Here is a 16,338-nt window from a genome sequence, read left to right as displayed (position 1 = left end):
GCCCTGGGTAGAGATTCTAGATGGGTAACGGATTTAGACAACGTTGATGATGTAGAGCTGAAAATCACTAACAAGGAGGGGATATTTGTAACTGAAAGAAAGGCAGAGAGGTGGGGGAAAAAACCTGAGGAATTAAGAGGCGGTGGGGGGCGGGGAGAGAGTGTGCAGTGTTCCCTCCAGAACTCTCCAAGGGACAGACCTTAGGGAATGCTGAGGTGAAGGGAGAGAAAGGCAGCACTACGGTGTCAGAGAACCAGGGCTCTAGCTGTGTATCACAAAAGGCAGGGAAAGAGATCCCTGGGTAGATCAAAGGCAGGAAATCTTACAGAAACACAAGAGGCTTCCGATTGCGCAAGGAGGAGACGGCTGCCTGTCTCACAGAGTAATTTCACTTCAAAGGCGGAAGCAGAAACAAGATTGCAGAGAATGACAGAGGGGCTCAACAGTAAGGAAACGGAAGCAGCTGATTCAGACTGCATGCTGGGAATTTTTAGTTGCATAAGGGAAGAGCGAACTAAGGCAGTAGGATAATGGAAAAAGTGCTTGGGTTTTGTTTTTCTTCCAAGATGGTGGGGGCGGAGGGGGGGGGATACAAAGTTTGAAAATAGAGAGTTATAGTCCAATTGACAGAAAGGATTATGAGTGCAGCTGGGTGCAAAGGGCCAAGTGACTGACAACGGTTTACATATTTTTTTAATTTAAATTTTAATTCATTGATTTTTTTAAGGGATAAGATGTTCGGAGGGCACTTTTCTAAATTTGGGATTCGCTATCCAAGCTCTGGAAAAAGAAATGATTTGAGACTTGATGTTTTCATTTCGTCTAAGGATGGTACATGATTGGCATCACCTTAAATGCACAGGAAAGAAGGTGATTCACTACATGCAGTGGGGGGCTTGGGGCAGCGGTCCCGGACTTGCGTGAGCATCAGATTCAGCCAGAGGACTTGTGCAAGCACATGCTGCTTGGTCCCCCTGATTAGTGGTTTTAAAGTAAGGTCCAACATAAAGAACTTCTGCAACTCAACACCAAAAAAATCCCAAACAATCCGCTTAAAAAATGAACAGAGGACCTGAACAGACATTTTTTCCAAAGACATACAGATGGCCAAAAGACACATGGAAAGATGCTTAACATCACTCATCATCTGGGAAATGCAAGACAAAACCACAATGAGATCACCTTACACCTGTCGGATTGGCTAAAATAAAAAAGGCAAGAAACAACAAGTGTTGGCAAGGATGTGGAGAAGAAGGAACCCTCGTGCACTATTGGTGGGATGGGGATTTGGTGCAGCCACTGTGGAAAACAGTATGGAGGTTCCTAAAGAAATTAAAAAACAGAACCACCCCATGATCCAGTAATTCCACTAGTGTGTATTTACCCAAAGAAAGGAAAAACACTAATTTGAAAAAATATGTGTATCTACAGATTTACTGCAACATTGTTTACAATAACCAAATTATGGAAGCAACCCAAGTGTCCACAGATGGATGACTGGATGAGGAAGATGTGGTGTGTAAACACACACACACACACACACACACACACACACACACACACGGGAATATTACACAGCCATAAAAAAGGGTGTGATCTTGCCATTTGTGACAATATGCCAAGTGAAATACATCAGACTGGGAAAGACAAATACCATATGGTTTCACTCCTAAGTGGAATCTAAAAAAACAAATGGATGAACAAAAAGTGGAATCAGACCTATAGATACAGAGAACAAACTGATGGTTGCCAGAGGGAGGGGGGATGAAGGGGATTGGGAGATACACGCTTCCAGCGATGGAATGAGTAAGTCCCAGGAACAAAGGCCACCGCACTGGGAACACAGTCAGTGACGCTGTAATTGCAGATGGTGACAGATACACCTGTGGTGAGCACAGCATAGCCTACAGAGAAGCTGAATCACTATGCTGTATATCTGAAACGAATGTAACATCGTGTATCAACTCTACTTAAAAAAAAAAGTGTCAACTCAAATAAAACGGAGTGTCAACTCTACTTAAATAAAAAATTAAAAAAAAAACAACAACCACGGAAGAGATGAAGGCCTAGAATTTGCATTAGATTCTAACCAGTTCCCAGGTAATGCTGATGTTGTTGGTCCAGGGACACCCCCCCCCCCCCCGTGAGAGCCACATCCGGAGGGTATTAGAGCTGGCATCTCTCCTGGACCCCGTTTATAAAGCCTGGTTAATTAGGTTAGCATCTCCAACTCGGGGTCTGAGGCTCTGGAGACAGGATTCCTCAATAGCCTTCCTTCATTCCAGCAGCACAAGAAATGAAAAGTGGCTCTCCAGCAGCTCGTGCTAATGTCTTTCCTATGAATTACCACACATATTTTTGCTTCCCCTTCCTAAAATATTTTAGGAAGATAAGTTCTCTTAATTAACCTATCCCGCACTCACTGAGCACAGGTTGGTCTAGATATTTTCTTCTTTGGATGCACATTACTCAAGGAGTTAGAGTCTGTTCATTCCTAGGTCAGACTCTGGGTTTGACCGAGTTGGGATACAGCATCGAGCTCGATTACAACGTTGAAAAATAGTACATGCTCTAAAGGTTCTATTTCATGCATTTAAATCTATCTATTTTATCTAATCTTACTGTTTCTATAGTTGAAGTACATTTAGTGTTGCAAGCGGGCTTCCCAAAATAAGATGCCCAGAAGAAATTTTATATGGGAGGTAAAAATAACATCTTACATATGCATTTTATTACATATTAACTAATGAAATCTTTACAACAGTCCTACTGGCAAGATAGTATTATTCACATTTTACAGCTGAAAAAATAAGCCTCATAAACATTAAAAGAACTTGCCCAAAGTCACACGACTCAATCCCCAGTGTTCAGAACCTCTTTGTGTCAGGTATGTATCCGTCGATTACTGTGGTCTATAAGACACATAGTGTTTCTTGCAACTCATTTCTCAAATCAAGCATCATCCTCAGAATAACGAGGTGGCGAAGGGGGTGGAAACATTTCAAAAATTTATCTATCTTCCACAAATGAACATGGGAACATTTTTATCTTCTTTGCCTTTTGCAAGTCAGCTGCATAAAAAGTGCTCACTTCTTCAAAGTTCATTAAAATATCCTGGGCAGAAAAAGACATATGTGGGGCTTGGGAGGAAAGTTAACATCTGGCCCATAACCCTTTCCCCTGTTCTTGCTGAGGATGACCTTCTTCAGTCATTTCTACCAGGGATTTTCTCTGAGTGTGAAGATATTAACAACATGGAAAAGATCTTTTATTTTATATTCAAGCCTAGGCCATTTTTTTTTCTTTTTATTAGAGCTAGCCAGGCACGTGCAGGTGACAGAATGGCACTGAGTAGCAAAGAACAAGTTCCCATTTGTTAACAACCAGCAGCGATCGCAACACCCTTCTTCTCCGGCTCTTGCAACGATGACTCTGGAAACGTCAGGGTGTACCGTGTCTTCTGGTCTAACACTATAAAGCGAAGCCTGTTGAAGCCATTATTGGGATGTGTGATAGAAGTTTAATTGCTTTGAAATGCCTAAGGCTAGCAAGATGTGAACATGTGTAAAGAGTCTGAATTGAGATTTTAAGGGAAAAAAAAAAAAGAAGTCTGGATCTATTTATTTCACAGATGTATCCAGATGGCTTCTGCGAAGCAATGGCCGGGCACGTAGTCGTACCCTGCAGGATGCCCTGGCCTCAGGAAGTTGCGCATACGGCTAGGGCAGGAATCATTTTTGGGATTTCCTTCTGAGTCTTTGAGCCTGGTTTATATTCCATGAACTGGCACCAACGTAAAGAGCTCTCCAGAGAGAAAGGAAAAAAAAAAAAGGATGGGCTATGTCATCCTTACTAAAACCGTACTTTAAATAAAGAGTCATCAGAAGGCCCTTTTTTCTTATTTACTTGGGCTCCTTCATGGATCCTGAACCAATTTTCACAGCTGACTCAGTGCCCATTTACCACCATTTTGGTCACGGGAAGTTGGATTTGGGGCAGAGAACTGGTGCTGCCGTCTACGCTGGGAACACTGGTTGTCAGCGTCCAAGCTGGTATCTACAAGTTCCAATCAGAGTTTCTCCTGTGTGCCTCTGTCACGTAGCTTCCTTCACATTTAAAACTCTATTCCACAGACAGTAGACAAGATGGTCCGTGGGGAGCACCTTCACATGACAGCTTGATGGTAATCACAGAAGCTTTGAAGAAAGCCTTCACCACTGCTTTATGTCTGTGCTCAGGCAGACCCCACATGTCAATATTCAAAAAGACGCTTCACCCCAAATATGAGTCTTCTACCGGCCCCAGATGAAGTGATTGTACATCTGAATTCATGAAACATCGATCATTTTTGGTCACAAAAATGAGAGAAGGTAAAAAGACTATGAAAAGAATAATAGATTTGTACTTAGCACGCACACTCACTTAGAATTCTAAGATTTCACCTTGAGCTTTGTCTGGAGAGCTGTGATGAAATCATCAGAGACACTGGAAGGTTCTATTTGACTCTAGTAACACTGAGCTAATTTGCTAACGGAGGTTTTGTGAATGTCAAGGTTGAAGCAACAGGTAAAGACTAAAATGAGCAAAACCATCTCTGGATAGATATCTTCCAAAAGATAATCATGCCTTCGACAAGTTTGAGAGAAATCACAGCGGAATTCTATGCAATAGAGCTGGCCGTGTGGGATCTCCATGAACCAGAGAAAGGTACCCCTTTCCCTAGGTGGATGTCATCCCCGTCTGGGGCGCACGGCTTGGTGAGCGGATCACAGGCTGGGTTTCTGTCTCTACCTAACCCTTCCATTTGGTTCCCTAGTGCAGTTAATAACCTGTACAACCAACGATGGCAGCCCTATCATACAATCCGAGATACTTCTTGCATTTTTATCTATCTGCTCTGATTCCTTAGCCAAATGTGGCTGGAATTCAACAGCGAATTCTGAGATGCACAATATCAAATTCTAGAACAAAGCTGAACACCTATCTTCTGTCTTGCCTCAGAGAATACTTCTAAGGATACAACATGAAAAGAAGCAGATGATTTCCAGACAAAACCATCTTGCGCAGTATATTAAGAAAGTATATAGTGGTAGCTTCTGGTGGGTTCAAATAAGCAATGCAGTTTCCTAGGATCCCAGACAATTCTAAGTTTGCTTCACGACACAGAAAAAAATATTCATGGAAACCTTAAGAAAGACAAAAAGCCATTTATAAACTCTCAATGTTTCTGTCACATGACCTGCACCCGTCTTAGAACAACTCAAGAGGCTAGCCCAGAATTATGTTGCTTGCTTGACGGCTTTAAATTTCTGCAAAGTCACATGGCAAATACAAAGACTATAACTGCATGTGAAAAATAATTCAAATATTGGAAGTTAAGTGGCTTTCCGAAGGTCACGGCGAACGAGGATAACCAGTGAAAAGACTCTGGTCGAGGAGAATGTGTGAGGCCTTCTTGAAGCACAATTTCTGGCCTGACATTTTTCAAGGAGCCATCCTGTCCTCGCACCTTTTGCCCTGGGTTTATTAAACAGTCATTTCAAAAAGCATTTCTTCCCCTTCCTTAAAAAAAAAAAAAAAGAGTTTAGCAGAAATGATTATATATCTCAACTCTAGAACTCTCCTCATTTAGAAAGAAGGCAAGAGATGATCAAACATTTCACTGAATGTCACCGCCTTTAAGGTCAGGAACATACAACTGCATACTAAGATAATATAAAATGATCACCGCAAGAGAATTTGCATCCATTTTAGCAAGTCGGTGTCTTACCTACATGTCACTTTGTAGGACATATCATAGGACCAATGGATTTACACCATCAGTTTAAGAAATAAAAGTCTTTCTGACATCAGACAAACAACTAGAATCAACTTGCTTGAATGTCATTACTGTCACTAACTCTCTCCAATCACTGCAGGGGCTCCAAAATGTTTTTCAAATGAAATAAGAACTCCTAACTGTGGGATTCAATAGCTTTGATGTCAGTTTCCTTGTAATTACTTTCCTCATCACACCTCACCTGCCCTTTTTACACACTGGACCCTCTCTCTCCCTTCTCCACGACTGTTGCTTTCCTTGTGGAGGTCTCATCCAGTTTTAGCCCCCAATCCTCCGAGAAATGCGAACAAACAAAATAACGCATCTGGGTAAACCGAGTAGCCACCCTAGGACCTATTTCAGACCAGCTTCAGTTCCCAATGCTAAGTCAAGTTCTCCAACGTCTTCCACCCTCTTATTACAGTTGTTTATGCCTCTGATCGAGTTTATATATGTGACATTAACCCAATTCACGAACGATCAGCAGATTATGCGTTTTCTCAATACGTTCAAGCCCATTCATTGAAATCCAAGTAGTCTTAGAGAAAAACAGAGCACACAACCAAGGAGGTTAGCCCTTTATCCAGAATCCGCAACTAAAATCACTGACAGATGAAAACAGTAACTTAAATTAGACTAAAAAGATGTGTTACAAGAGAATAGGTTTGTTACAAGAAAGAGGTGAATATAAAGTGGGGAGTCATTTGAAAGAGGTAGGGGAGGTTGTTGCATCTCTAAGTTACCCACAGCGTTTCAATGCCCACAGCTCGACGCACGTCTGCACATATCTATGCTCAATTTTCACCGTGGACACAAATCTTAACAGAATATTAACTGTTTATTAATTCGATATTAAATGTGAGAGTGACACGTGACCTGCAGATGGCAGGTTTACCTGCGTGCAAACTATGAATGAAGAACTGTGCCAAATTCTGTCTACAATACTGTTCTCTTCAGCCTCCCCGTTGCCACGCACGCCAGCTCTGACAGCCTCCCTCTTTCCCTTGACCAAATCTTTGCCTACGTTGCCTGCCTGGCCCGATGCTCTACACATCTGGTTAGCCATTTGGGTTGGCCTCCCTCTTCAGGGTCCCTGTTTAAATTAGGCTTTTTCTGACTATCTCACGTTTACAGAGCTGTGTCTGTCCACACCCCAGACTTGTATGTGAATACTCATACCAGCTCAACTCACAACCCCAGACTGGAAACAACAAAATCGTCCATGAAAACGTGAATGAGTGAAGAAACTGTGGTATATTCCCACCGTGCAGTATCACTTAGCAATAAAAAGTAATGAACACCTTATATGCCCAATGATTTAGAGGAATTTCACAAATCTTATACAGAGAGGAAGAAGTCACTTCTGAATAATTCTACTTATACCAAAGTCTACAAAAGACAACATTATCTGTAGTGACAGAAAGGATACCAGTTGCATTGAGTGGGTTGGGGGGATAGGGGATGAGAAAAGAGCACGAAAGACCTTTCTGGGGTGATGGAAATGTTCTATCCTTGATTGTAGTGATGGTTACGTGGGTGTATACATTTGTACACTTAAAATGGTGTGGTTTTTTTTATTTTTTTAAGATTTATTTATTTATTTGAAAGAGAGAGAGACCAGAGAGAGTGAGAGAGAACATAAGTGGGGAGGAGGGGCAGAGGAGAGGGAAAAGCTGACTGCCTGCTGAGCAGGGAGCCCGAGGCGGGGCTCCATCCCAGGACCCTGGGATCATGACCTGAGCCGAAGGTACATGCTTAACCGACTGAGCCACCCTGGTGCCCTAAAATGGTGCTTTTTATCCTACGTAAACGGACTCCGGTAATGAGGATTAAGAATGTATACAGATGACCACATACACTATTTGTCCCTATAGCTGAGAATCGGTCCCAGGCTGGTTGACTTTGGAGCCCAGGGTCGGAAGCACTCTGCTGAGTGAGTTTTTTTGTTCTGTTTTGCATAAACCCAAAACTCCAAATAAGAAAATGATTGAATTTTAAAAGCTTTTGTAAGAGAATGTGTCTGTGTGCATATACGTATTCTGATAAGATGGTCTTGGCTTAAATCCTTTTTGGGTATCTTATTTTGTAACTGGACTCAGAATCCAATTATTAGCACTTCACAGAAATCCATTTCGTTACTTTTTAGTCACAACACGCTTTTGGCCTGAAAATAGCATTGGCCCTGCTTGATCACCCTTTGTAATCACCAGGTTTAGGGCTTGGTGATTTTTATCTTAGCCTAAAATATCAGTTGTAACCACAAAATATCAAGATTTGCTACCATGAATAGTCAACCTCATATGCTGAAGGAAGACTTTCAAAAACACCCGGGGAACTCCAGCCTCATTAGAATTAGTGAAATTGATTTTCATCAGGTGATTACTCAAAAAGAGACATCGACTCTCTCTGAAGTGTACGAGCTTTTGCATATTGTTAAAAAATAATATTTTATGCTCACAGCTTGCATACTGTATATTAATGACTCAAGAGTCAGTAGGACACTGATAGCTATAATCGGTTCAGATTTCTATCACTAGTTCCTATGTTGAAGCAATTAATTACGACTGTTAAGATTTAGTAGGCTGAAGCCAAGGTGACATTTAAACATTAAAACTAATTTGCAAAAAATAATTTAAGTATAGCTTTGTTTGATATATGATTATACTATAGTCATGTTGATATGCAATTATGGGATAAAACGTGTATGATGTATTAGTGATGATTTCATTACAAAGTCCTTAATTTATTTTTCCTCCTGCCCCACTCAAGGTAATTTAATTAAGTTCAGCCCCAAAACAGCATTCTAATTCACAACATAGTTCTATATTTGTATCCTCATTTCAAGGAGTAGGAAGCTGTGACATATGAAAATATACATTTAAGACTCTTTTTTTTTTTTAAGGACTCTTTTTATGTTTGGTATTTTCCATTTTCAAAGCACTTTTCATTCAACGCGGCCTTCTCATTATGTCTGGTATGAGTTACCCACATTCTAAAAAAACCAAGATACAAAAACTTTAATTGGCTTCCTCAAAGGCCACAGAAAATATCAAGAACAGACTGTCCACTAGAATTTAAAGGTTCGTAAGATTGTGGCAAAGCCACAGATTACTCCACACATAACTCCCTTCATTAACTAATTATATCTGATAGATAATAGTCACTTAGAGCAACCATTATTTTAATTCCATTTTGAAGATGGATTTTACGTGTGAAACCACATGCATTTAAAACTTACATACTTAGGGATGAGAAAGCAAAACACAAGTGAACAAAACACCCCCAAAGTCTCACAAACCTAATGCTTCCGTTCAAAGTTCAATATGGAGAAAACAACATTTTTCCTTGGTAGAAGGCATTTTTAAACCTCGCATATTTAGGAAGTACGAGCGGAACACTCTGATGGGACAAGTGGATATTTTGGACACAGGACTCTAGGGTAAGGAGCCGTTTCCTGTCAGGGGTTCCATGTTACTGTTCGCAGGTAGGTATTTAGGTAAATCATCCTCCAGAAGAACGGATAAAGACAAAATCCTGAAATTATGTGATTCACATCTTTTTTTTTTTTTGGTAAATGAGCAAGAAGATGAGCTCATGTATTTGATGGTCAGTAAACAGGAAAAGGAAAGGTTCTCAGTCAATATATAGTAAATGAAATTGAGTTCACAGAGTACCATAGGATAAAACATGGAATCTTGAAAGAAAATCAGCTGGCATTTCCAATGAGCACATTTTATTCGATACAATCAAATGTATTTGCTCCCCTTTTCCTTTGCATTAGAAGAGAAGAACTCAATGACTTATTTCTATGGATTGGACGGGGACTGGAATCAAGCGTCTGATTCTAATGTCACCCCTGACACTGACCAGGTGAATAACATTTCACTTTGACCTTTCTTCAAAAACATGATGTGCAGATTACCAATTAAGGTGCCTTAGCGTAGCTTTAATCATCGCTACCAACATCACATCAGCATGCTAAGTGGCAAAGGTGAACTAGTATTTGTGCAGTGAAATAATAACATAAAATACAGCTTTACCCTTCCAAACGGTAATACATCAGATATCACTTCACACACTCAAAAAAGAACACATTTCAAAACCTTTAGTTTCAATTCAACACATGGCATGCTTAATGGTTTCAGCACTGCTAATTCTTTTTAATAAGTGTTACAAACTGAAAGCAAGACAGGTAGGTATTAAAAATATATTGGAACATCTTAAAATTACCAGCCCTACCAGTGGAAATAAAATGATGGCAATTAAAGGTAATAAAGGTTATTAAAAGTTAGGGCCTTGGAGGCTAAGAAGTCATGTTAGACTGTCAATTGTTTTCCCACGGTGGGAAAGCAGTTAGATATTTAAAGAAAAAAAAAAAGTCTAGTAGTTTAGTGGTGGTCAAAGAAAGAGTCAGTGGGGATGGAGAGGTTTCAGCGACATGCTGGTAGAAAAAGAGAGACTTACATAGTCTGGGAGGGCAGTGAAATGGAAGGCGTGGTAACCTCGCTCACTTAGTTGTCATTTTTGATTTTCAATGACATTTTTTTCATTCTTTCGCCTAGTAAAGATGACAGAAGGTCCTAATTTATTATCTGATGTCTATTCCTGTTCCTAAATTTAAGAGCGTTTAACTGTATACAGTCATATAATCCAAATACAGACACTTTGAAAAAAACTAGAGCACCGATGTTGCATGCATTCAATTGTGCTTGTAAGTGCATCCACAAATCACAGGTATGAGTTGGGGGGAGGTGGCGGGGGGGGGGTAGGGGGGAGGGTCAGCCTGCAGGGCACAGCCCAGGCAACTGAGGGGGATGGGGGCAGTGGATTTGCAGGTTCCACAGATTAAAGCAGAACAGAGGGGGTCATTACAAAGAGCTAAGTGCTTCCTGAAATGATAGGAGCTGGGGATTCTAGAAGAATGCAGAATGAAAGTCCTCAGCATGGTGGGGTTGGTCCATGTGTCCTCTGTGCACAAACAGAACTGGTCAAAACATCCGTGACTCGCCACCAAAGATAGTCCCTATACCAGATGCCTTTTCCTGCTGAGGTTAGGCTGCATTCTCGATGACCAGGGAAGTCTGCATCGACACTTTTTATAAACATGACCTGGCAGATCGTTCGGGCTTGACGGAAGGGAAGAAAAGTGCAATGTAAATTTCTGTTTCTGTACGTAAATCATACAGTGGCCAGATCAGATTAAGCAATGCCATGGGGCCCCTCTGACATTTCCTTTTGCTTCCCCCTTCTGGGTACACTTCAACATGTGTTGGGCTGGTGTGCTAAAGGTACTCAGCAAGTATTTGTAAATAAATAGACGGCATAAATTAACTTTTGTGAAGAAAACCACTCAAATGGCAAAAAGCCCTTGCTTCTTACAGCTGATTTGTGCATTTTAAGGAGCATGGACAGGGTATTAAAAAGCATAGAAAAGAAAAAAAAAATAAAACTAGAGAAGACGTTTCATAAGAGGGAAGGAGAGGCATCAAAAGAGAAGGAAATAACCCTGGAAAAAAACCCCAAATAGATGATTTAATGCCAAAGTCATCTCCCGGCATTGCTGATCGGTAGCAAAATACAGGAATTCGGATTTCAGTTTTCTAGTGGCAAATATCACATCTGTTCATCTGGCCTCATACAAATATTTTCCTATCCTCATGAATAACCCCAAGGAGATTCTTTGATAAGTGCATGGTATTTATTCCATTTATTTTTGAAGAAACTACGTCTGGAGGAAGTTTAAAGTCAAAAGGTGTATGAAATTTAGCCAAAAGTATTCACACAATGAACCATCCAAATAATGTTTAGGCAGTTTCCATAGGTATGTACTCACTGGACTATTTTTTAAAACGGATCTTCTGCAAAAGACCTTTTAACTGTACTATAAGAGAGTATTATTTTTTACGAAGCAGAATCATCTTAGTTCAATTAAAATTGTTAAAAATGAAGATACCATTAGCATAAAAATATTGATGAGTAGCTTTCAGCTTTGGGGCTCCCTTCACCGTGAGCTAATCTAACCATCCGATCGTTTATAGCATGTTACTATAATGAGAACACAGAAAAAGGAGGAGGAAACTGTGCACCCAGCTCATCAGCATGCTCCTCCAGGGTAATCCCACTCTTGGAGAAACACACGAGTCAGCAGAGAGCCACATTCCTTGGTTTTTCAAGGCCAAGCTCCTTGCCTGAACGAGAGCCTGCCTGTGCCCGTGCACAGGCAGCCAGCAGCTGCTGCTGGAGGGACTCGTAACACATGTGGATTAGAATGCATCGAGTCGGCCTCTCAGAGGGGCCCACAGCGGTCCAGCAGCTAGAACATCTGGTCCTACTCTCTGCCTTGGGTGTACTACATATGGCCATGTCTGAAGAAACGTAAGGACACTGCATGCAGAGATGTCAGGACTTGGCAGGGTCTGGTGAGAAATTGTTCTTTAGGGTGTTGGCTTCTCTGAAATTATCACTGATGACTATCAAGTGTATCAATGACAAGACCTCAATACTGACTTGGTTGCTACCCTCAGCTGCTTCTGCTTTACCTGATGAGAGAAGGAAATTCTCATGTTGATATTGACATTCCCAATGCAGAAGCGTACCTACACCAAGCAATCCTGAAACTCTTCTCAGGTTTTCTTCTTTTTTCTCGTTTGTGTTTTGTTTCGTTTTTTAAAACACTCTTCAAACAACTTAAATGGCTCAACATTAAGGGAATAAAAGCAATCCTCCTGGGGAGCACAGATGGCTCAGGTTCCTTTCAGGCACACACCTCGCTCTGCCTTAGGACTAAGTTGCACAGAGAGCAGCGTGGCCACAGGCTCTTGTTCGCAAGCAACTTTCAGCTTCTCCTGTCTAAGGAGAAACGTGTGGCCATGTGTTCCTGCTAAGCGAGGCCTGCAAAAGCTGGCTGACCTAATTTAAAATACGGGCTCTTGCTGAGCTCTTGTTGCACGAAGCCCTTCCAAGCATTAGCTATTTTTGTTTGTTTGTTTGTTCCGTTCTTATTTCATAAAAAGTCGCCCATCTTTGTTCTATCCCAGTGACCTGCATCCTCTCCTTCCCCAAAGCACGTGGCTTCTCCTGCGAGCCTCTGCCTTAATCATTTTTATTTGTGGGACACCAGGGAGGGGATGGTAATGCTTAGGGTAAGGAAGAATATAGCTCTTTAAAAAATTATTCTTATTATGATCATGTTTAGATGAAATATGGGGCTTGCCATCAACAGAATTACAAAACAATTCCACTGGGAGTCCAGACCGTTCAGGGTAATTCATCTATGAGAAAGCGAACTTTAATTGTTACTCTTGGCAGCAAGCTAAGAGAAGAGTGAAATATTATACTAAATATTGCCACGTGCAAGAGTAAAATGCTCTTTCCTCCTCGCCAGAGCACTGTATAGCCCCCTTCAGACTCCCTTCAGGTTTGGATCTGGGGAGTTGGTCTAAATCCTCTGTTTCCCCCTCTCCAAAACCAACAGAGGTTTTCAAAAGAGTTGCGTTTTTTATTAGAACCATTTGCTCTTTTTAACTTGCCAAAAAGGAATAAGTAACACTAAGACTTTTATTTGGGTTAGAGTTGATTCCTCAGCTTCGTGGAGGTCAATGTACTCAGTCCCCCTGAACCTTCTGCTAAGAAGTTCACTGCAGCACTGAACCGGCCAAGGTTATGTTTTGGTCCCTTCTTCCCCCCTCCCCAGACCTACCTCCCAGCCTCATGGATTTAGAGAGTAAGAGCTGGGAGGGTGCAGAGGCTCATCAGAATGAAACACACCTATGGCCAAGTGCATCCTGGATTTTCTCCGACGACTGAAATCTCACATATTTTTGATGCCACACGTTAACAATGGCTATTTTGGGACTGAGTGTCTTGATGTGGCCTTCAGACAATGGGATCCCGACAAGAATTTACAACTCTTTAGATTAAAAGCTCAATGAACACTGCTGCATTATATAGTTTGAGAGTATGGAGAGGTGTGTGATATTACTCTAAAGCAGAGGGATATTCTTCTGTTTCTAAACATGGAGTGAAGTCTGCAGTGAAGATGCTAACCAAAGGAGTATTTTATAAGACACTGGTTATCTGGTATATTTGGCTAAGCATGAGACTATAACTGTAAGTAATTTTTAAGATTACATTTTACATTTCCAGCATGGATATTTGCATACGTTGGGTATAATTCACTAAAGAGATATTAAAATCATATTTAAGAAATCGTATGTAGATAATATTACTCAGCTTCTAAAATGTTTAAGATGGGGAAGTTAGGGCCCCGAATACCTCAATGACCTTGCCCAGGATTATTTGACATGTTACCAAAGAACTGAGGATGAGAACCTCAATTGTTCAGTAGCTATTCCCTGTGGTAAGGGATACTCGTTTTCATCCATAGGGATATACAATGATACCAACATTATTTGGGAGTAAATTTAAGTCTGCAGATATGACCGAGAGTAATCTTGGCTCTAACAAATTAGTGGGTTAAAATTTAAGTCACGTGAAACTTTAGGACAACTGCTTTATATAATTATTTTCTTTTTATGATAACTTATGCTATGGACGATGATAAACGAACTGCCTACCATTAGTAAGACAGTTTGCGGGAACTGCAATCCTCAGCCATGGGAAAAACAGGCAGCACTTATGATACGATGTGCAAAACCATATAAAGGCTGTATGTTATAAAGCTTCATAAGCACTTTTCATTCGCATAAACTAATGTTTTAGATGAGCTATTTGTGGAAGTTTAGAAAAACAACAACAAAAACAAAATGTAGAGCAAGCATGGCCTAGAAACTAACAGTGAACAAAATATACAGGTCATTTTTGAAGTGGACGTAATCACTATCGAAGAGGAGGAAGTTACATACATTGTTACAAACACCACTCAGATAACCAATGACAGCAAACGAACTAATTTTCTAATTAGTAGCCCCATAGGTCGGCTCTACGTGGAAGTTGGTTGTCTTTTAAGAAATTGACCTATGATGTGGGAAGCCAAGGAAATCTGCCTTTTAGGTGTTGTTTGAATTAAAAAAAAAATCAATCTGCCTTTTATTTACTCAAAGAGCAAGCTCTCTGTGTGTCAGCACACAATTTCAAGTTTCTTTTGAGGGATTCTACTTCCGGCTCTCCATTTAAAATGGGGGAAAAATAAAAATATTTTGCCTGTGACAGAATATGAAAGAAGTTCTCACCCTTAAAACCAGCAGCATTGGTTTTCCAGTCATTAGCGTTCAAATGTCCTGCACGGGAAGTCCTGACAATAACATGCTGCACGTCTCTCCAGGTCAGAAACGGACTGGGGAAAGACAAGGTAAGAATCATTGTACCAAAAAAAAAAAAAAGATGGGGGAAGCAGAGAGTCACAAGCAAATTAAAAAAAGCAAAAGCAAAATGGCAAAGTACTAAAAACAAAGGGTCAGTGCTTTGGGTTTGTGGGGGGAACAGATGCCAAATGCCGCTCTGGTTCTTTCTCAACGTGGAGAAGTGACGTTAGTCTGAGGGAGGCAGAAGACATAACCCTGAATTTAGGAACTAATGTGGGATTAGTCGGCTGTCACTCAGTTTTTAAAAGGGTGAGGATTTCCGGTTTCCTCAACAAAATGGCTCCCCATTCTGGCCTGCTCATCCTTTGTGTAAAAGCTGGCATCATCATCCGAAAATTACAAGAAGCTCAAGTCAAAACTGAAGTCTTCTGGAACATTCCTTGTCCAGCTGTATCACCAGACAATTGATTTGTAAGGTAATAAAGAACTTAGTATTCTGCGTGTACGTACGGGATATGGAAAAAACCTCAACTGAACCGAGTCCCCAGGTGTCAGTCCTCCCAAAGAAAGAGAATTCGGTACAGAGCCCAAAAGCTGGGCTCCAAGACACAGCTATGGGAGTTCCCTTAATCTGCAATAGTAGCTATTATATTAAATTATTGGATACCTACTTCTTGTGATTGTTAGCACAGAGCAGCACAAAGACATTGAGTGGAAGTGCCTTTCACTGGAGAACCACAATACCACTCATAAACATACAGAAAGCAAAAAAGCAAAGGTACCGGGGAACAGACTTCTGTTCTCTTTCAAAGAGTCCGTATACACTGGAAGGCATTTGACTCAATGCACGCATGAGATTCTCATCAAGATACGTCTTCACTTCACAGGCTCGAATGTCAGGTGTGATAATCTTTTACTTAACCAGGAAATATGGCAGTTATCCCACAGCCTGGAGAGTTGTTCTGTTTCTCGTCCTCCACCTTCATTTTAGAAGGATATTTGCCAAGGTTGGGTCAGAACATTGAGGGAAGGGGGATGATGATTTGCTACCTTCCCTGAAGCGTGACAGGGGTACATGGTAATCCCTGTGGTCCCTCAAATGCACACAGATGGACGCTGGCGTGTCCCAGGCAGAGGGAAAACCTGCTATCTCAATGACAGCTGATTTTCAATGATGGAGCAGCACACTACTTCACTTTATACTACGTTTTCCCATCACATTCACCACATACGTGTTTTTGAGAGTGGCCTCCCTAC

At 41.0% G+C, this 16,338-nt stretch overlaps 1 protein-coding gene across 4 annotated transcripts in view; it reads right to left on the bottom strand.

Annotated features, from left to right (window-relative positions):
• PCSK5 (proprotein convertase subtilisin/kexin type 5) overlaps positions 1-16,338 on the bottom strand; it is a 447,222-nt gene that overhangs the window by 204,540 nt on the left and 226,344 nt on the right. For all 4 annotated transcript variants that reach the window (XM_045781017.2, XM_045781018.2, XM_045781021.2 and 1 more), the window contains one exon: positions 15,010-15,113. In XM_045781017.2, the coding sequence (XP_045636973.2) occupies positions 15,010-15,113 (104 nt within the window). The remainder of the gene's footprint in view (positions 1-15,009; positions 15,114-16,338) is intronic.

This window comes from Ursus americanus, chromosome 34, assembly GCF_024610735.1.
Source record: "Ursus americanus isolate L20-20 chromosome 34, mUrsAme1.1.p, whole genome shotgun sequence".
Taxonomy (NCBI): Eukaryota; Metazoa; Chordata; class Mammalia; order Carnivora; family Ursidae; genus Ursus; species Ursus americanus.
The sequence above is the reverse complement of the archived record's forward strand: the minus strand, read 5'-3'. Positions and strand labels throughout refer to the sequence as shown.